General features: G+C 43.0%; 1 protein-coding gene across 21 annotated transcripts in view; it reads left to right on the top strand.

Moving 5' to 3' along the window:
- LOC135498559 (talin-1-like) overlaps positions 1–21,185 on the top strand; it is a 75,948-nt gene that overhangs the window by 2,574 nt on the left and 52,189 nt on the right. For 13 of the 21 annotated variants that reach the window (XM_064788852.1, XM_064788849.1, XM_064788843.1 and 10 more), the window contains exons 2-5: positions 442–510; positions 12,922–13,093; positions 14,589–14,630; positions 20,007–20,104. In XM_064788852.1, coding sequence (XP_064644922.1) covers positions 12,958–13,093; positions 14,589–14,630; positions 20,007–20,104 — 276 coding nt within the window. In that variant the 5' untranslated portion in view covers positions 442–510; positions 12,922–12,957. Of the gene's footprint in view, positions 1–87; positions 126–441; positions 511–1,976; positions 1,996–12,921; positions 13,094–13,580; positions 13,600–14,588; positions 14,631–18,055; positions 18,151–20,006; positions 20,105–20,264; positions 20,282–21,185 lie in introns of those variants that run through there. The other 8 variants (XM_064788859.1, XM_064788858.1, XM_064788846.1 and 5 more) reach the window with 6 other exon arrangements.

Below are 21,185 nucleotides of genomic sequence, written 5' to 3'. Positions count from 1 at the left end.
TCTGTTATGCCTTGCTTGAACTAGCGCAGGTCTGTGATGTCATCGTATCAACTGGCACGATTGGCTATGACGTAAATGACGTCACAACGTCGCAACCTTGTTGCCTCCCAGATGTCAAGCCTTGGGTAAATTACACTAGAGTAAATTACACTAGAGTAAATTACACTAGAGTAAATTGCACCAGAGTAAATTGCACTAGAGTAAAATTGCACTAGAGTAAATTACACTAGAGTAAATTACACTAGAGTAAATTGCACTAGAGTAAATTGCACTAGAGTAAATTACACTAGAATAAATTACACTAGAATAAATTACACTAGAGTAAATTACACTAGAGTAAATTACACTAGAGTAAATTATACTAGAGTAAATGAAGATTGGATGTTCTAACTGTTTTGGGTCGACTTTTAAATAAAGAGTTGTCATATTGTCTCCTTGTAGGTTTCCGAGTGGGTAGATGTTCTTCAATAATAACCTGATGATTTCATGACAAAAGCATAAAGATATAAGGTAGGTTTTTGCTAGTTTAGTCCCTGGGGATTTATTCCAATCAAATCGACCTGAATTTCTCAGTTCCAGGGGTGTCCTCAATAGAGAGGTTCTACTGTACGCTGCTCGTAAGGTGAACAGAGTTTTCGTATATCGGAACTAGGATTTGATGAGAGAAATTGAAAAACCAAAGGGGCCCTTTAAATTCAGCTTGAATAGGTCAATATAAATATAGTCTGGGGCCTGCGTGGGTTAAATCAGCTGGAACGAAGTCAAATTCTCGAGGGGGTCATGTCCCAATTAGTTGTTCCACCCATGAAGACTGTGTCTGTTGTTTATTCTTGTCGCTTAAACCAAGGTGTACACAATCAGTGTCAATGAGCCCAAGATGGCTTCCCTAACATGTACCCTCAAAGGATTGATAGGTTTGTTCTACAGGTGCATAATATAGCCTAATGGCGCAATCATGCTTTTAATGGCCTGCTCTATCCATTCAAAAAGATTTGCAATTTGAATTTGAAAATTTGTAATTTACACACTGAGTGTAATCTTTAACAATGCCATCATGTAGACTTGTATAAAAGTACTTTAAAATCCCAAGTTTCAGCAAATCTGCATGCTGAATGATCACTTAACCACTAAACTGCAGTGTCCCCCCCCCCCCCTGCACATGGATGGATCCAGGATGACTCTACTGTGCACCCACCAAACGCCCTGAACCATCGTCCTCGCCACACCCTCTCATCCCCAACTAAACTTCCGCTACCCGCTGCAGAGGTGAACTATGCAGTAGTGTACACTCCTAGAACACTTTACTAATCGGAATGCAATCTCAGTTTAGCCAAGATCTTGGCCAAAAATAGCTGGGTGATGCACTCTAGGCCATAACTCATCTTTGCTCTCAAGTCTTCTCGCAACCCCCCCCCCCCCCCCCCCGAAACCAAGGCAGAGTCATCACATGCTCCCTGCCCTGCCCAGTCCGCTACACAAATGAACTTTGATACAGTCTGCACTCTTACCAGAACTCAACTTATCGGAACGCAATCTCAATTCGGCCAGGATCTTGCCAAAAGTAGCTATGTGAGCAGCTCTCGGCCATGATTGAATCTCATCTTTGCAAATGACCCCCTGAAACCAAGCTGTACTGACCAAATCACAGTCATCCCTTCCTTCCCAAGCCCTGCCCAAGCTGTACAAATGAACTTTGATAGCCTGCGTTATTACCAGAACACAACTCATTGGAATGCGATCTCAATTTAGCCAAGATCTCCGCCAAAAATAGCTAGCAGACGTGAGATGAGTAATGGTAAGGAGCTTCTGGGATACACTGACTGGGAGGATGTTACGCTAGAATTCTAAGGAGGAAGTTGTGAGAAATATTTCACATTCAGTGCAACTCTGGTCTTCTTGGTAGTAAAAAGTTCTGGATCTATCTTTCGGCTGGATTTTGTGGATATCTTCGGATTATCTTGTTTGTTGCGCTGGAATATTTCGTTCTTCCAAAAGGTAAAAGTCTGTTATTGAATATTGTATGTTCTGTTTCTGTATTGGTTCAGCTACTCTCTGTAGAAGCCTTTGAAGAAGGAGGCCAGTCTTCCTAAGCTTCATAATCATTTTATGGGACGTGATATTGTGTCTTCGGTCGAGTTTTATTCAGTGTTTTTGTCTTAGGTGGGCAAGCGTAGACTTCCTGGTTCGATTTCAGACTTGTTTCTCCGAAACTGGTTGCCTACCAGGGCTAATGTGGCCAGTCTCCCCAAACCTCAAAATTATTGAACGGCGTGTAATATCACGTCTTTAGAACACTGGACAGGCGCTCAATTATCGAAAGACATGACATCCTTTCCGATAGTTCTTGGAGAACTTTGAATCTGCTCCACGATTGGCAGAAGTTGGCAGATTTGCATCCGGTTACGGAGTTCCCATTTATGCACATGCGTAACCAGATACAAAATCCGAAAGTTTAGTTCAAACTTTTACAGCCATGATGTCCCCATCATTTTGAGGTAGCACTGATTCTTGTCTCCTAATTCACCTTACTGAGATTCAGACCGGAACTGATCTACAACAGGTCTAGCAGTTGTACCTGCCCATGTTTCATCATGAGTTTACCAATCCAGTGCTCGGAAGTAGAATATCAGCGCTATCTCTTAAACAATGATGTTAAAAATGTTAGTAAATTCTTTGAAAAAACTGTTGATTTATCCTTACGTTGGTTGGTCTGAGGTTTATCTTCAGAGTTCTGTAGATCCGTTCCGATAGTTTTCAGCACAGAACTATTCTTGTATTCAGAAGGTAACCTCCTGTGAGCTAATATTAGCGCCATGTAGCTTCTGCTATGCTGACTAGGCTATCCACTCCTTGAGTTCAGGCCAACCAATGCTTCTCCTTTGCTGGCTAGGCTATCCACTCCCAAGAGTTGAGGCCAACCAATGCTTCTGCTTTGCTGGTCAGGCTATCCCACTCCCAAGAGTTGTGGCCAAACAATGTGAGGATTTGTTTCTAGCATGCCGGTGGGTCATGTAGGTAAACTGTTCATTTCCAGACCTTTGGTGGCTAAATCAGTGCAAGGAAAGCACTTTAGCACCAGCTATTCATACCTTGATTGCAGTAGAAATGTATAGGGCCTAAACCTTGTGAATTCTGCTGGGCATAAATCCGATCAGGATTCAGTACTCCAGCGATCCAAGGGCCTGCTAACTGTTATCTGAGGACGTGGTTGATGAGAGTTGAACTTTGGTCAACTCATATCTCATTGGGCAATGGTAGCGCAGTGGGAGAGAGTCGGCCTCACGATCAGGAGGTTGTGGGTTCGAGTCACTGCTTGGTTCCCCTACTGGTTGAGTTCAAGTGAGTGCCTTCTGGTTGCCCCTGATTGATATCTTTGGAGACATGGTATATTATTATTCAAAAAGAATGCAGTGATTCTGGGCCAGTATCTATCACTGATCAGTCGGAGCCTGTAGTAAAAATCAGCCATGGTCAAGAAGCAACATGCAATGCAAGCCATTTCATGAACAGAATTCTTTTATGTCTTGTACTGTGGGACCTCATCCTGTGATGTTAACTCAACCAAACCAATGTTTTTGTGGCCCAGTTATGCTGCCTCTGCTTCCAGCTTCCCTTAGTATCCATCACATCTACCAGCTTCCATTGCCAAACCAAACAGGAACATCGTGGATTGCTGCGTGTCAAACTTTGAGGAATCTTGTCCTCGGAGGTGTTCCCTTCCCTGGATTTGTAACAAAATGATATCAATCAATCTGGTGCTTGACATGACCTGAATACCAGCGACTAAACCCGACATTCTGTGCGAAGAAACCAGGCTTCTATCCATGAAACAAACTAGGCACAGCTTTTGACTCGTTTGACAGAACTAAATAGTCTGGCATGTAAAAAATATTTGTGTAAATTAACTCCCATGTTGAAGCCATGTTGTTGAATACTGGAGCAAAGGTTACACCATATGTTGTTGTATGTTAGTTCCATCAGTTTGAAATCTCATTCCATAAGCCGCAAGGCCTAGTGGTTAACACCGCTGGCTGCAACGCTATTGGGCCCAGATCCGGATCGGGAAGAAGAAATCACACTCTTAGGTCTAAAGTCATCTGTAGTGTTAAACTCAACACCCTTAGTGTTAAACTTAACACCCTTAGTGTTGGGCTGTTTTCCTGCACATTGGATGAATCATAGTGTTACTCAAACAAAACGCCAGATTGCGTACAAAACGCTGGGCCATAAACTGACAATTATTCCCCGTTTGTGATGGATGAATTTATATCTAACGTTACCCAGGGGAGCATGCTGCATGGAGAGCGTTTGAAGTAATTTAATTTGTCACCAAGATAGACCGGAGTTATGATCAACACTAAAATAGAGATTGGGGAGTTGTCATGGGCTGCTTGCTCCGATTCTCGCAAAAGATGAGGCACAGCAGCCCTGACCTGGCCCATCTATGCTTCATGTTGTTCAGTCTCTCTCAGTCTTGTCAAGTGGTTCCCCAGAGATCTTACCAAAATCACCTTCTTCCCAGCCTGTGTACTCCACATGGTCATTTGCCTGGGAGGCCACCCTACCTTAGAAGCAGCCTCCCTACCTTGGAAGAGCCACACCCTACCTTGCTCTAGAATTTGTGAAGGGGTGTATAGGGCCACTCTACCTTAGATTGCGGGCCACCCTACTTTGGGTTACACCCTGGCAAAAGTCCCTGACTATCAAGGGTGTCACCCTACCGTGAGAAAACCCTGTGGAGAACTCTGTTGGCGCAAGATAAGTGCATCCTTCAGGCAATCTGACCGTAGAAAGGTAGCGATGGACATGGCCTCCTTGAACCCTTACAATACAGACTGCATGACGTTCACCCTAGGTGTTCCAGGTGGCCCACTAGGTAGGAAGGTCTGACTCAGCGCGTGGGGGCTCGAGCAGAGGGGATTGGGGCACAGGAAATTGCAATAAAAATGGCAACCAACACTAGTAACATCGGTTAGTTTCTTCACGAGGGTTTTGTTTATGACGCGAGTGAAAAACCTTGAGTCTCAGGATGGCTGAATCAGAATAAGTTGTTGCATTCATGCTAGCTTCCTTGTTGCATCCTGCCTCATCCACCCAGCATCCCTGTCAAGTGCTTGCTTTCTTTCATCAGAAATCTTCAAGGACATCCAAGCAAAATCGTTGAAAGTTAGGCCAATGGAAGTTGATTTTACGGTTCTCGTCAGTCACTTTCAGGAAATGGTCGGTGGTTTCCTTCAACTTTCCATCTTCGGCCATCATTGGAAAAAATGGTTTCTTGGTCAACTTTGATTGGCAAGAATTGGACAGAATTTTGCCATCTTAATCCACAAGTTGCAGAAATATCTATATCTAGTATCAAAAGCAACATGTATAAATCTGGATAATTGTTAGATGAAGGCAAGTTCTTGCCTGCACTCGAAGCACTTATCTCAACTCGGTCTAGACCACCAGGCCGCTGAAAGTACGTGTGACTCAGCGCCACTTGAAATGATTCCGATTGGAAGGCCAGGAAGTGGCAATGTTGTGTTGCTGCATCCTGCACTGGGTAAGATTTTGGTGGGCTTCACTTTCATATTGGGTAATAGCTTATCCAAGATGGCCACCATGGTGGCCATATTGAAATTATTCTGATAGGAAAGATGGGAAATTCAGCTGTCAACTCAAGTTTTTTGTCCTTTTTCCAGAGTCTGGCACCTTTTAGCCTCGATGTCAATGAATCCACCATTTCTAAGTAAGGCAGTCTGAAAGTTGTTGTGGCAATTTTTTCTGTAATGGGGGTGCCTATGTCTGTGTGGACTTCGTGGGACTAGCACTTTTATCTGTCTCTGTGTCCTACCCTGGTATGTTAATGATGATGTTGATTGAATAGAGCAAGTGGCCATTTTTGACAATTATTGTCTATAATTGTTGTTATAATATTCTACTCATGGCCCGTTTCGAAATAATTCGCATGTGATATCTCCTCGTTTATAGTCCATTCGTAAAAGTTATGCCTGCATGATTTAGGGCTGTGAAGGACCAACTTCTGGTCGGATTTCTTTGAAGTTTGGTCCTATTGAAATTAGCTTCAATACTTATTGCATTCCTGATTCAATTGTCCCTGCGACAAGTATCAAACCTACGATGATTAGTTTTTCCATAGATGAGGATCTTCGGAACGAGTTTACGATTTCCGATCACAGCCCAAAAAAGGTCATCGATGACAAAATAAGTGCCATTATTCAGTGGATATGATGAATGCAGTCAAACTACATCATTTCCGATTGGTGATAGTAAAACTTAACTGGAGCTTCTTGTCACAGTAGTATTGCATCAGTTGCAGCAATAAAAATCTCCTGTTTGCAGGGCTCTCCAGATACCGACTTAGGTGGTGGATTGCCATCGGTTCAGCTCCTGGTGGTCTGTAGAGCTCTGGGTTTGAGGGTTAATAAATCCACCCGAAACCAGGAACCACGACATTCGTATAAACATAATCAAATAAATCTGTGATTACTCCGAAAGTTGCTTCCAAACATGGCTGACCCAATTCCTACGCAATCAGTTGCGTAAATTGAGGAAGTCCCGACGATTACATGGCATCAAGTCGATGTTGACTGCCATAATTGATCAATCAGGCTCAGCTTAATCATATCACTGCATTGTTTTACGTTTTAACCCCTTTTAGGTTCATCCTCTTATAATTAGTGCTTAAATTATCATCATAACCATTATTAACATATTTGGATCCTTTTGTATCTTCACTCACATGAAATTGGTTGCTGACAAATTCAAATTGGAACTCTGGTACAGGCGTGGATCTAAGGAGGGTGCATTCACCAAATGCACGCCTGCCCTATTTCATAAAAATCTTTGAAATTGACCATTTTGAAACACACCAGGAATTTTGATGAGAAATGCAGTGTACTCTTTTTCCAGCTCCAGGACCCACCCCTGTAGTGTCTGAGATGTTGTCGCCGGCAGAAATGCATAAAAAGGGAGGGGAAGTCGTCTGTAACGATTTTAACGGCACATCAGACAGTTCTATAAAAATGATATTACGCCCAGCGATGTCCATTTTACTGCTAGCCTCCTGCATCACAGGATGAATGTTCGATGTTATCTCAAGATAAGCATTCATCAGGCTAATGTTGGCCTCCTGGAAGTGGATGGTGACGTTACTGGAGGTTCATCCAGAAATTATTGGTTGCACTTTATGTTGATTTCAGTCGTAGATGAACGTCTGTGAGTGACTTTCTGACAAGTGCGACCTAAATACGGGTACTCTGCATTCATACCATTGGTAGAGTGCATTGAACTGTGCATGGACCATTGGTATGTAGAGTGTATAATGAAATCCGCACGGACCATTCGTAGAGTGCATAATGAACTCACCATTGACCATTGGTATGTAGAGTGCATAAGGACATCCACATGGTCCAATGGTAGAGAGCAGAATATACTCTGCATGGACCATCGGTAGAGTGCAGAGAAATGCCTCATAGCCTAGTGGTTAACACTGCTGGTTACTATGCGAGAGGGCCCGGGTTCAATTCCCGGGAGAGCCCAAGAAGTATAGCAGGATGGCAGAAGAGTTCAGCGTGTCAAGTACTAACAGGCCAGTTACTACAGAGTAACTGTACTGGGAGAACGGAATGGAGGCCTCTGTAGGTGAATGATTTAAAGAGCGCTGGACCTGACAGGTAAACTGATGTAGCGAAAAACGTCCAGCACCTGTACTATGCATCATGTGGATACTGTCTATGATTACTGAAAGGTTATGAATCATGGGGTTAACCATCGGTGAGGGGTTCGTGTGTGTGTGCATCCGGACAAACCACAGGCCCTTGAAGATGTAGCAGAATTAACATCCAAACCACAGGCGTTGAAGATGTAGAATCAGTCAGTCAATCATAAAAACAAACGTGGTTGACCGTCATTGGCTCAGTTTTGCAGGGGTTGGGGTATCTCAAAAACATATGGTATAGATGATGGCAAAGTCTGCAATGGCCAGATCGGTGGTGGAATACGATGACCTGCTCTCTTCTGCCAGTTCTGGTGAGGTCGTGGCTCTCCTCTGCCATTTCTGGTGGGGTCGCAGCACTCTTCTGCTAGTTCTGGTGAGGTCATGGCTCTCCTCTGCCATTTCCGGTGAGGTCGCAGCACTCTTCTGCAAGTTCTGGTGAGATCGCAGCACTCTTCTGCAAGTTCTGGTGAGGTCATGGCTCTCCTCTGCCATTTCCGGTGAGGTCGCAGCACTCTTCTGCAAGTTCTGGTGAGATCATGCCTCTCCTCTGCCAGTTCCGGTGAGGTTGCGGCTCTCTTCTGCCAGTTCTGGTGAGGTCGCAGCACTCTTCTGCAAGTTCTGGTGCGGTCACAGCACTCTTCACTTCTGCCAGTTCTGGTGAGGTCGCAGCACTCTTCTGCCAGATCTGTTGAGGTCGCGGCACTCATCTGCAAGTTCTAGTGAGGTTGCGGTGGTTGATTCATCATCGGTTAATTCTGAAAAATTAGTATGCATCGAACGTGCCGAATGTCGGAATGAGAGTAATCAGCCCACCGCCAAAGTACGATCCAATGAAACCTGAGATGGAATTATTCTGTCGTTTCAATAGTTGAGGGTCATTAAAATGATAATAGCATCGGATGATGGATCAACGGCACCGTTTATCTGATTGTAGATACTGGAATTACTATTGTGAGTCTTCGTCGAGTAGAATGATGGGCCAGTCCTTGGTATTGTAGTGATTGTCATCAGTGTCTACCAGGGAGGTTTCAAGCTGGTTAAGGGGTACCACGTTCGTACTAACTGATGGTCCAGGAAAATAGAAATGTACAGTAGAACCTCTCTATTAAGGACACCCTCGGGATTGACAAGTGATGTCCTAAAGAGAGGTGTCCTGATTAGAGAGGTCAAAATGCATGGAAAGAACCAATTTGGGACTTAAATGAGTGTCCCTGATAGAGAGGTCGTCCTTAATAGAGAGGTGTCCGCTAAGGGAGGTTCCACTGTAGTTATACACAATGCTGTAGTGCAGTTATCATGCATAACAATTTGCTGAAACTTGGTGCTTAGAGAATTTGTTACGTCTACACAATTTGACCTCTCTAATCTGGACACCTCTCTATTAAGGACAGCACTTGTCAGTACCGAGGGTGTCCTTGATAGAGAGGTTCGATTGTATACTCTGTTCAACTGGTTATCGATAAATAACAATAAAACAGAGAGGGTTCAGAAACTCTAGTAAAATAAACAAACTGTAGTAACCAGTGGATGTATTTCATCAAACTGATTGATTTGGTCCTACAAAACATGCCAAGGTCAGTTTAATACCAGGTGAAAAGGAATTTGAGGTGAATGCAAGGGAAATCCTAGGCTGTAGGGCTGGTATAGTCCCAGTGATTCTCTTCTCCTCTGGTACTACCCGATCTGATCTTTATGCTGTCGAGTGGCGCGCTGGATTAGCCTCATGTTCATGATAACACAAGCCCTTCCCTGTCACCTCTGGTTGAGGACTCAACTCCCTCTTTGGGACATCTACATGTGGTAGATTGGGAGACTCCCTGGCAGTGTAACTTTCCTCCCACATTACATTGATAATTGCCCGATTTTGTTAAGAGTGGTATAAGACATATGAAGCTGTGTGCGATGAGCTTTTGGCCAAAAATAGAAAAGTAGCAGAATAGCATTTGACCTTGGAAGAGGCGGAAAATCAAGGTTCTGCATCACACCATCCATCCTGAGATCCAGGCCTTATTCGCTCTCACCACCTCTGTAACATAGCGATGGTATATTAAGTGCAAGAACAACTCCATGAACTCGCAATGCAACTCTTCCCCACTCAGTAATGTATACATGTTACTATTATGTGATCAGCATTTACTCTAGGGGCTATTAGCTACACCTAGGCCGAGAGAACGGAGGATATTCCTGAGGTTCAGCCACTGGGAGTTTGTGGGAGAGTTTTTGATACAGAAATAAAGGTCATACAGAAAGCGTAGCAGTAGAGAACGGCAGTGCTGTGCGCCACACAGCACTGGCTGCAGGGAAGACTGTTTCAATGAATTGTGGTCCCCTGAAATTGACACAAAAAGCCTAACAAAACTTGATACAAGGATCATTACAACTATGAATTGTGGTCCCTTTACACAAAAAGCCAAACTCCTAGCCAGAAAAGCAGTACCAAGTTGCTTCAAGAAATCTTGCTTCAATTTCCAAGACTTTTAATTGCTGTGTTGCAATCAATGTTGTGAAATTAGAGACGCTTTTAACGATCTCGTTAGGCCACAACAGAAACCAGATGCCAATTAGTAGGTCACATGAGACGTCAATTGCACAATATTGCATGGCAGTGACACACAGACCTGTCAATATGTGGATATCGAGGCGATTCAAGTAAAGTGACTAATCAAAGATTATGAGTTGACCACAATCACCACCATATCTTATAAAGTTAAAAAGTTAAAGTCGGCTCAGCTTTTTCCCAAGCCAAGGACGGCTCAGCTATTGCCCGAGCCAAGGATGGCTCATCCGGCCGGAGCTTATCCCGGTTTTGGCATAGCATTAAGCGACTAGGAGTATTACTCCCCCTGGATAGGGTGCTGGTCTATCACAGGTCAACTTCCCTGGCAAGCCTGTTACCCATTTACTCCTGGGTGGAGAGAAGCAAGAAGGGTAAGTGCCTTGCCCGAGGACACAAAGATGAAACAGTGCTGATCTGTCTGAGTGTCAAACCTATGACCTTGTTATACCCTGGTGCTCTAACCACTCCACCAGTGATCCGCTAAAATCGACATGCCATCTAATGAATTGGGCCATGTATCCTCCTTCAAGATTCAATATCGTAGTAACACAGAAGTACTGCACTAATATCCTTGCTGACGTTACGCTAACTCTATAGACAGACCGATCAAATGTAGCATAATGTTATTGGCCCATGCTACTGAGGTATTTGTTTAGCAATGCAGCATTTAAGACTTGTTGAGCTTTGAGGAGCCTGGTTGGGTAAAACTTGTGTGTGAACATAGTGTGTCACTGTAACCAGACTTATGATACATTCCATTCGTAAACTGAAAACAGTGATCAGTGGCAGGATGGGTAGAGCGCCGGGCTTATAACCAGGTGGTCATAGATACGACACTCAGACGAATCAGCACTGTTCATCTTTGTGTCCTTGGGCAAGACACTTACCCAACTTGCTTCTCTCCACCCAGGAGTAAATGGGTACCAGGCTTGCCTGGGAAGTTGAACTAGGGGGAGTAATACTCCTAGTCGCTTAATGCTGTGGAAACTGGGATAAGCTCCGGCCGGATGAGCCGTCCTTGGCTTAGGCAAGAGCCCAAAACTGTGAACATAACTCTAGTCTTACTTGACTGTTGCAAGTTTTCTATTTCGTTACCCTGGTGATTGAGAAACAGACAAAAAGGTACAGCTGATTGGCATCAGTAGTGTATTGATTCATGCTGTATTGATACTAATTGCAGTTAAGCAAGATATCCGCCGAAACCATCCCAGGAATGCCATATCCATGATATTCAGCTTTCGATATCCCTTGTAAGACTGATATGGTTGCCGCCTGTATTGATTAGAAATCTCCGGTGAAACAGCTTTATTTTAGCAAAGAGGTGAAGTGAAGGGGTGTGTCCTGAGGAAATCCTGGTCAGTAGTCACTTCTCCGGCCCTGCACACAACCCCCTGAGACATTTCCCCCCCAACAGCTGACCTACAGGCACCCTGATTTGGCGCAACTGCTTCTGTGCTAGAACTTCAGGAATTGAGGGGTGTTTCAGGGTTTGTGTGCAGGGGCAGAGAAGTGAACGTTAACCCCTGATACCTCAGGACAAATTTGTGTGGCCTAGTCGACATAACGCAGCCTTTCACTTGCCTGTGATGCTTGGTGCATGGTAGGCCCATCGCTTTCATCCATGCACAGCAAACCTTTGTACATCGTTCAAACCTACTGTTGAAGCACACACTACCTACATGTTCAGTACACACTCAACCAATAACACAGTCATGTGGGTTGTTTTATTGTTTTAGTCGGTGATTCATATTTCCTGGCTAAGATCCTTGAAGATCTCACCTGGAACAGTCAAAGGGTTACGCTGTTGTAATTACTTTTGGTCAAGGAAAATAGAAATGCAATTATACACAATGCCATGCAGTTATTATGCATACGAATTTGCTGAAACTTGATAATTGGTTGCGGCGATTAAATAGCTTGGTTGCGGGGCGCGTTGTGCGTCACAATGTGCAACGTGTGTACCAATGGCTACCGCTGTGATGTAATCGATAGATGCCACCTGGGCTAACACCAATGATTTGAGAGCAAAAGAAAATTCAATGGGCTGATAACATGTAAAAGTGCTCAACTGGAGACTGGTGTTTACCAGCGAAAACGCAGTTGTTGATATCTGCAGCTAGATTCCAGAGGCAGACGTTAGTCAGATTTTCATTGAATATTGTCGTTAAAGCAACCATTTTCTTAATCATCCCTTACATTCACCATATCATATTGGTGGGTAGTTCAGAAGAACCTCTGTTTAAAATCTGTGTGGATTCCACGTAAAACAGCGGTAATTCTGTTTATTGGCCGATGCAGGTGTGTACTGTACCTCCTACACTGTGTAAGCAGATGGTGAAACGGATATGAATGGTAAACAACCACTTTCTCAGCAAGTGCAGAAGACGTTTTATCGAATGTTCTGAGCCAATAACGCTGCAATCTCAATTTTTCAAAGGAAATGACTCACCTCCGTTTCTTTCCTCTTTGAAGTTGAGTTCAACACTGTTGCCAACTATGGGCCGACATGTCAAAAAATACTTTCAAATATTTCATTTCTATAAGTCATCATCTTAAAATATCACTTTTTAAGGGATAAAATGACAAAATTGGGGTCGGCTCAAAAACTGATTTGTAACAGATCTCTGCGTTTATTTTTCAGATTGACATCCAAAGACTGATACGTTAAGAATTCAAAATGGCGACGCTGTCGCTGAAAGTGGGTGTGGTCGGTACCAATGGCACCAAAACGATGCAATTTGAGCCAACGTGCATTGTCTACGATGCTTGCCGAATCATCAGGGAAAAGATACCAGAGGCATCGACTGGAAATCGTAAGTATATGTAGCCATGTGATTATTTTGTTGCAAAGAAAAGGCGCGGATCAACAGGGGGCATACCAGGTACACCCACACCCCTGAATTCATAAAAATCTTCAAATATGACCATGAAATTTTGGAACACACCAGGAATTTTGATGAGAAATGGGGTGCACCCCACCCCTCTTTTTCTCTCTCCTGGATCCGCACCTGAAGAAAGCTAAACTTGGCGTGACTTGAGCTACAAATGTACGCCGAGTTTGCGTGAAATACTAAACTACTCCCGATCCAGTTCAAACCATATCCGACCTGCTCTTTGAGAGAAACTCGGCCAAGCTGTCCCAGTCCAGCATGACATTTACAGGAAGAGACATCTATTGCTAGAGTATGGAACTGGTATAGTCTCCAATGTTTGGCTGTGACAAAAATGTGGCAGTAACTTCTTAAATTACTTGAATGTTGTCTGCCTTCTTCACATGCTCACTAAGGATATTCGAGAAGACTGGAACCTGGAGACCAGGGTGAGACTTTATCCAATTTTTCATCGAGATTTGTTCCTTTCGAAACGTTTTACATTTGATCACCATTGATTTCTTTGATGTTGCTTTCATTCGGTTCATACCAGGTCTTTCAGTTCAGCAAAGTTCACAGCGTAAATCCCCTGCGCTCAAATTAGACATTGGGGTGAATGACCCACTCTGATGCATTTTTGGCCTCCAAAAACCCTCAAATATGCTCAGATCCTAATGTCATGAAATATGAAGTCATCAGAATGAACGAAAATGAAAAGTTTGTGGAGTTTTTTGGTGCGAAAGGGCAGTTTTCTGAGCGGTGACCCAAATGACAACACGAGACAATGCGCTCAAATTAGCCGAAGTAAATGTGATTAGTGGTAGCAAAAGAAGGCACATGTCGTACCGAAGATGGGCCTCAATGACACCACATACTGGAAGAAATTGATGATTTCGCAAAAGGCAGACATGAAATGAACAGCCAGTCTGTCTCAACCTGCAAAGCTCAACCTGCAAAGCTCAACCTGCAAAGCTCGGAGCGACATGTCCTTGTTTGCCGTGAACGGTTACTTATAGAAGCTGTGACAAGACTTATGCAATTGAAAGGCCTCTTATGTTCTGATTTTAGATGTTGTAATATCGTGCTACATTCATTGCAGCTTTGTTTGATCCTGTTATAATTTGCTCTTGATTGGTTCAATATTCCACGGTATAGGTCGGTAAATGTTAGCGAGTTATCAGGAATCCTCTGAAACGCCAACGCGAAAGCCTATCCCATTGTTTGATATCATGATGAGGAGCTCGAACGATGGGATAGGCTTTCGCGTTGGGGAGTCAGGGGTGTTGCGAAAACTCCCTATTGTAGTTTCGATAGGTGACAGAATGGGATGAGATGATCGATTACATCTTCTGTCATCACCCTGCCGTGATTCTCATTGGTTGTTGCAAAACAGGTGATGTTGATTTAACGGATTGATGAGTAGACTTTACGATTTCAGCGCCCCGCACCCCACCGGTCACTTTGGCCGTGTCATCTGAAGGTAAAGGAACGTTGTGGTTGAAACATCCACGGCATATTTCATCCCTAAGCGCCTCGCAAACTGGTGATTTCAATCACCGCAACCTGCAAGTGACTCAAGTTTCGATTGCTGTGAAAAATCGATGATCATTATCTCCGAAGTCATGTTGACGACACATTTGAGGTCACATCATGGCTACATTGGAGGTCCCTCAGACGGGTGTTGGGATCATGATCGCAGGTCGTTGTGATTTAAATCGTTAGTTTGCGGGGCTCTTCACCTGGTGTTTCATGGGTTGGTGATAGGTGTTTCACGTTTAGGTGTTTAGATTTTACCAAGGTTTGGAAGGGTTTGAAGGTGATAAATGTTAGTTCTATATTCTCTCACCAGGACATGTCGCCACTGGTCATAGCAGATAGTGCATCAGCCTTATGCATTATGGTACTTTGCATGGGTAATCCAGCTGGATGAGTCATATGTTGCCACCCGGCAACGATTCCCTACCTTTAACCTTGCACATGGTATATATTGCACCAGTAACATAGTTCTCCCAAGAGGAGTAGCAATCCTGAGTTGGTGACAGAAGGTTCCTCCAAGTCATTTCTTTCAGGGTTTTTACGGTTCTGATTTTCCGGTGGTGGATTTTTGTCCGTGAAATGTTGGTGCCCTCACCCTTTAGTTTCTCCCTGGTAGGAAGTCCTGTATTTTTACCAACCCAAGATGAGGAGTTTTCTAACAGTAACAATTTTTGGTACAGTTATGAACTGCAAGTTACAAAAACGATTACACATGTATATGAATTATCTTGACTGTTATTTCAACATGCACTGACATGGAAACAATAGTCCTGTCTCCCAACCAATGTCACATAATACCAGATATGGTATTTTCGTTAAAAAACCCCCAAAATTGTCATAAACAATCTGATGGTAGCCAATTTTTGCTGCATTAATTGCAAGGTGCTGTTATTTTCCGATTGTTTGAAGAGATAACTGCTCATCATAGTCCATAATATCGGCCGGCAATCGGTTTTGTTGAAATGTCGGATAATTACGGACATGTCAGCGATGTGTATAAAGCTGATATTATATGGTTTTATGATCCGGTAAACCGGGGAAATTCCATGAAGCTGAAAATTGGCCAATTTGCTAATTTTCAGCAAAAATAGATGGCACCATCATTAGTTGCTGATGGTAAGCTTTCTAATGATTGGTCTTGTCAATAGGTTCACAGATGGTACCATCAGAAGGTACTGATCAAGAGCTTTCCAATGAATGGTCATGTCAATAGGTTCACAGATGGTACCATCAGAAAGTGCTCACTGAGAGCTTTCCAATGAATGGTCATGTCAATAGGTTCACAGAAGGTACCATCAGAAAGGGCTGATCAAGAGCTTTCCAATGAATGGTCATGTCAATAGGTTTACAGATGGTACCATCAGAAAGGGCTGATCAAAAGCTTTCCAATGAATGGTCATGTCAATAGGTTTACAGATAGTACCATCAGAAAGGGCTGATCAAAAGCTTTCCAATGAATGGTCATGTCAATAGGTTTGGCAGGCACGCCTCTGTTGCTTTTCTGATATTCTCAAAATCGCCCCACTTCTGCAAGGGTTAATAAGCTAGACCCTCATAGCCCATTCCAGTGTTAATTACCATCTAATATAAATCCTGCAGTGGAAATTGCCACTAGATGTCAATTATTTACAATTATCTGGAAAATTTCAGCGGGCCTCCTATTATACTGGTGCTTGTGTGTTCACAGGTGCTTCCTACACCAACTATTGTTTCCAGACAAATATCACAGACAGTGTTATAAATTTCACCCTGCTAACGTCACAGGACATCTAATTGCCTTTCCAATGAATGGTCATGTCGATACGTTTACAAATTGTACCATTAGAATGTGCTCACTGAGAGCTTTCCAATGGATAGTCAAGTCAATAGGTTTACAAGCTGTACCATTAGAATGTGCTCACTGAGAGCTTTCCAATGAATGGTCATGTCGATAGGTTTACAAATGGTACCATTAGAATGTGCTCACTGAGAGCTTTCCAACGGCTGGTCAAGTCAATAGGTTTCCAAATGGTACCATTAGATTGTGCTCACTGAGAGCTTTCCAATGAATGGTCATGTCGATAGATTTCAACTGGTATGGTTCATGCTTTAATTTTTTGCCATTCATGTTTTTTTTTCTTCAAACAAAACCTTGAAATGACTTACAAACTGTCAATGTGCCTCCCGGCCCCATGAAAGCAAGTTTTAGCCTCTGGGGGAAAAAATGATTCCAAGTGACCCAGTTTTATGAACTCATCAAAAATGAGAGCTGAAATTTTGACGTCTTGTTTTCTCATCATTTAACATCATCAAGGTTAATTATTCATCATGTTTAGTGCTCATTAATATTCGAGAATGAGTTGGGAATACTTTCTGAATAATTACAGTTTAGGATGTGTGTCCTGAATTGGTTCTCCATCATCCAATTTGCCTGATGTGACTGCTGTCTCCCAGTGGAACCAATGGTTAAAAGTACTTTTTGGGGTGGGGTGGTGGGGAATCCTTAATCCCAGTGTTTAACAGATTTTGGGTTTAAATGTTGGGGGGGGGGGTCTCCACAATGTCGATTTTGTCCCAGGATAGGTTAAAAGGAATTCACTTGAAATGATTCTTGATTATAATGAGGTGGCTGGTCCATTCAGCTAGGGGGGGGGGGGGCAATGACTCGTATATATTTTCATGGCTCATGAGAAGTTGATTTTAGTAAAATAATCTGTAATTTGATACCAACAGTGTACCCCTTTAAAAGAACGGTTTGTGTGAAATCTAGGGGACACAGACCAGGGGGACTGTGTTTTTATATGAGGGTACAGTATACTCTGCAACCTGTGGGCCCAATTTATCCCCAATTATCTCGATCATTGACAAATTGTCCGTCACAACCCTCATGTGGGCCAGCCAATCAAATTAAACCACAAATAAATGCTCTATGACTCAGTATATAGAGGAGTACAGTCTGGTGCAGAAGTAAATATTCACACCCTTTTGGGCTTTTGGGTTAAAACTACTGGTCAGATTTCTTCAAAGTTTAGATTTTATTTCATAGAATTTTGGGTACCGACATAATTTTCTCGTGTTCAGGAAAAAGGACACTTGAAGAAATTAAAAAAGTAATTTTCCACTAAATGGGACAAAATAAGGCCGACATTTACTCCTGAAGTGGACAGTAGGACTGGGTATGTATAAAATTGGTACTGGAAATGGCATTGACATTTGAATAATTTTTCGCTGCTTTCATTAATATTTGCATAGTTGTTTGTGAGAACATCAGAAAACGGCATCAAATTGTTGTAAACGGTCTTGTCGGCCTATAACGATGGTCCCCATTTAGACGATGCAAGTTGTAATCAGCAGGAAGTCGGTGTCGGCTTGAACTTTGAGCGCTCATTTGGACGTGGCTAGCCTTGGAGTAAAGATGGGAATGAGCAGCTTAAAAAAGGATGGAGTGTTTTAGCAGTGATTTTAGCTTCAATGCTTATATTGAGGTAGGTGGTTATCTTTGCGAGTTTTTTTAGCGAGATAAAGCTTGGTAACCTTTCTTTGGGCATCATTAGTAAGATTTTTCAGAATATATGAAATTTGCATTAAATAGCTGTAATCGGTTGAGCGGCCTATCACATGTTGCACATATTACTGACTTGGTTGCCAGACCTCGTTATGTGCAGGAAGCCGGTGCGGTCACAGAGTTTGAACGCTCATTTGGACTTCAAGGCTCGTCTTGGAAAAAGGATGGAACCCATTTGGCTATAACATGATAAAATGAGGAAAACTTGTAGCATTTATTTGTGGGTGTATTCCAATATTGAGGTATGTCGACTTTTGTCCACTTTTCTCTTTGGGAGAGATTTCACGGTTTAGGAGTCCATCCTGCTTTATGTGTGATGACTTTGCACTTTGCAGACTGGAAATTTTAAAAGTGCCAACTTTTATCTCCGTCGCTGCTTTAACATGTGCTGCTGGTTTTGGTAAAACATCTACTCTAAAGCAGTTGCAGTAATCTTACCCCGTCAAAGGGACTTGGCATTCTTGAAGCCTTCTGTGTCAAGATGGCTCTGGTGGGCGGGACGGACCTACACATGCTTCCTCATTGGAACCAGATGCACTTCAAGGGGGCATGATTCAACAGTTTCTTATCTCGCTTGGCATGCAGGCCTACTTGAGCCTTGGTCCTGATCCTAGTTACATCAGTTCATTTCCTTGAGTGTTTGAGTAGTTGTGTTAGGGTTTGGAGGAGGTTGGACATTCCAGTTCTTCCAGTTGTTCATTGTGGATACTCAAAAAATTCTCATCCTATCTCGCTGTGTTACAAAATTTTCCTCAAACCTTTTGGAAGCCATGGTTCAGGCAGTCCAAATTTAGGAGTTTGGAGGACCAAGGGGACATTTCGGTTCTTCTGCTGCTCATTGTGGATACAACTAAGGAACAGGCCATGACATTCTGAGTGACCTTGGCAGTGTGTATCACTGCAACCCATAATGCAGGCCAGTTACTCCCCTTCTTCTTCTGTGTTCCATATGTGCCATCTCACTCTCAATTCTGTAGCACTCACAATGGCGGTGGTGCGGGTAAGTTGTTCCAGCGATCCCCACTGCTCAGTCTTCAGTTTGGCTCCCCCTTGCCATATCTTCGTGGACTTAGTCGAGGTACTCCTGCAGTGTGTGGGCTCTGTGTGGCTCACTGACTTTGACCAGCACTGTATGACTGGTCTTACACTGCTACTTTGACCGAGGAAGGGCCCTGGTGTGTGAGAATTTGAATATTTGATTGTTGAAATCCCGCTACTTACATTTGGGCATTGTTTCTTTTCCTGGGGAGTATTCCTCCTCTAAGGTGCCGACAACAATCGGGTCGGTTGTCTAGTTGAGCACATGTTCAGTGCATTTGGGTCGCATGAACTTTCAAGTCGTGTCTTCCGTCAGTCGACTTCCTGAGTCAACTTCCTGAGATGGTGAAATGAAAATTCAAATCGTGGTGCAAATTGCAAGGAATATCTGGTCCAGTGGGTCACTATCTTAGTGCAGTATGATGAGACTTGTTGAGTATACTAAATTACGCTTGTGTATTTCTTTGACTTTTGTATGTGGACTTGCGGCAGGTGCAAGGTGGCCAAATAATTGACTTCATTGCCAAAAGGTGGCTGTAATAATTAGCGGTTGGAACCTTTTGTGGAAGCAAAAGGCAGATACTAACATTTGGACCAAAAGTGTCGCTTAAATCCTTTTGCTTTAGTTAGGGTAAAGATTTGGTTAATGCATAGCTGTCCCAGGGATCTGGTTTCCTCCTACAAACCATAATGTAATTGTATGTCATCAGCTCATCTCTTCGTTATTTCTATTTTCAGCGAGCGACTTTGGTTTATTCTTGGCAGACGAAGACTCGAAGAAGGGCGTATGGCTGGAGAGCGGACGAACCCTGGAGTATTACCTACTCAGGAATGGGGTATGTATGCTATAGAGTCTGCGAGAGATATTACCGAGGTTTTACTCCGTCCCTTTTCTGCGTATTATGTCACCAGATAGCGAGTAGTTTTCAGAGTGGGAGTTGGAAGTGGGTGTCAGGATGGTGCGCAATATATTCGCCTGGGTGTTTTTTGAGTATTACCTACTCAGGAATGGGGTATGTATGCTATAGAGTCAGTGAGAGATATTACCGAGGTTTTACTCCGTCTCATTTCGGCGTATTATGTCATCAGATAGCGAGTAGTTTTCAGAATGGGAGTTGGGAGTGGGTGTCAGGATGGTGCGCATTATATTCGTTTATGGGCGTTTTTTGGGACACCCTGTGTAATTGACAGACAAGTCAAAGATAGCATTACAGTCTTTCTAAGATATGATTGGCATGGCATATGAAATTTGCCAGGCATCGAGAGGAATACTTCCTTCCTTTTTTTAACGATGAATAGTGGCATTCTCCACGCGACCATTTTGAAGGATGACTCACTCCCTAATTGGCTCAACTGTCACTGATCGTTATAAATCGTACATTTATTAGTCTTGCACTTCCATCTCAAGCACTTCCTGCACTTAAAGGGTTGTTGCTCGTGACTGCCATAATCTGCAACAGGCATGATGGTCCTTGAGCAAGACACTTAACAGTCGTCTATCAGACATCAGCTAACACAGTTAGTATATTGGCTTGATGAGAGTCATCTTCCACAGCCAACATGAGCCTGATAACAATCATTTGAAAATAAACACTTTATTAGTTCGTCGTGTTGAATATTCTTTTATGAAACAATAATCATCGAACAATGAATTATCTTTCGAAATTCATCGCCAATTCCCGACACAAAATAGGCCCTCTAGTTTACTCATATCAAGATAATGACAACTAAAATGTGAATAAGGTCCCGGACCAACAATCACAATCGAGTAATTTCGGAAAATAATCACGGAATTGTGGTTTTTATGATCCATGCTATTGCTATTTTGGTTTCTGTGCACAGGGATAATTGGCTTGAAAAACAATGTATTAGACTGATTGAGTGCGCAATTGGGCCACTAATTGTTGTAGCCAATGT

Source organism: Lineus longissimus, chromosome 14, assembly GCF_910592395.1.
Source record: "Lineus longissimus chromosome 14, tnLinLong1.2, whole genome shotgun sequence".
Lineage (NCBI taxonomy): Eukaryota > Metazoa > Nemertea > Pilidiophora > Heteronemertea > Lineidae > Lineus > Lineus longissimus.
The sequence above is the reverse complement of the archived record's forward strand: the minus strand, read 5'-3'. Positions and strand labels throughout refer to the sequence as shown.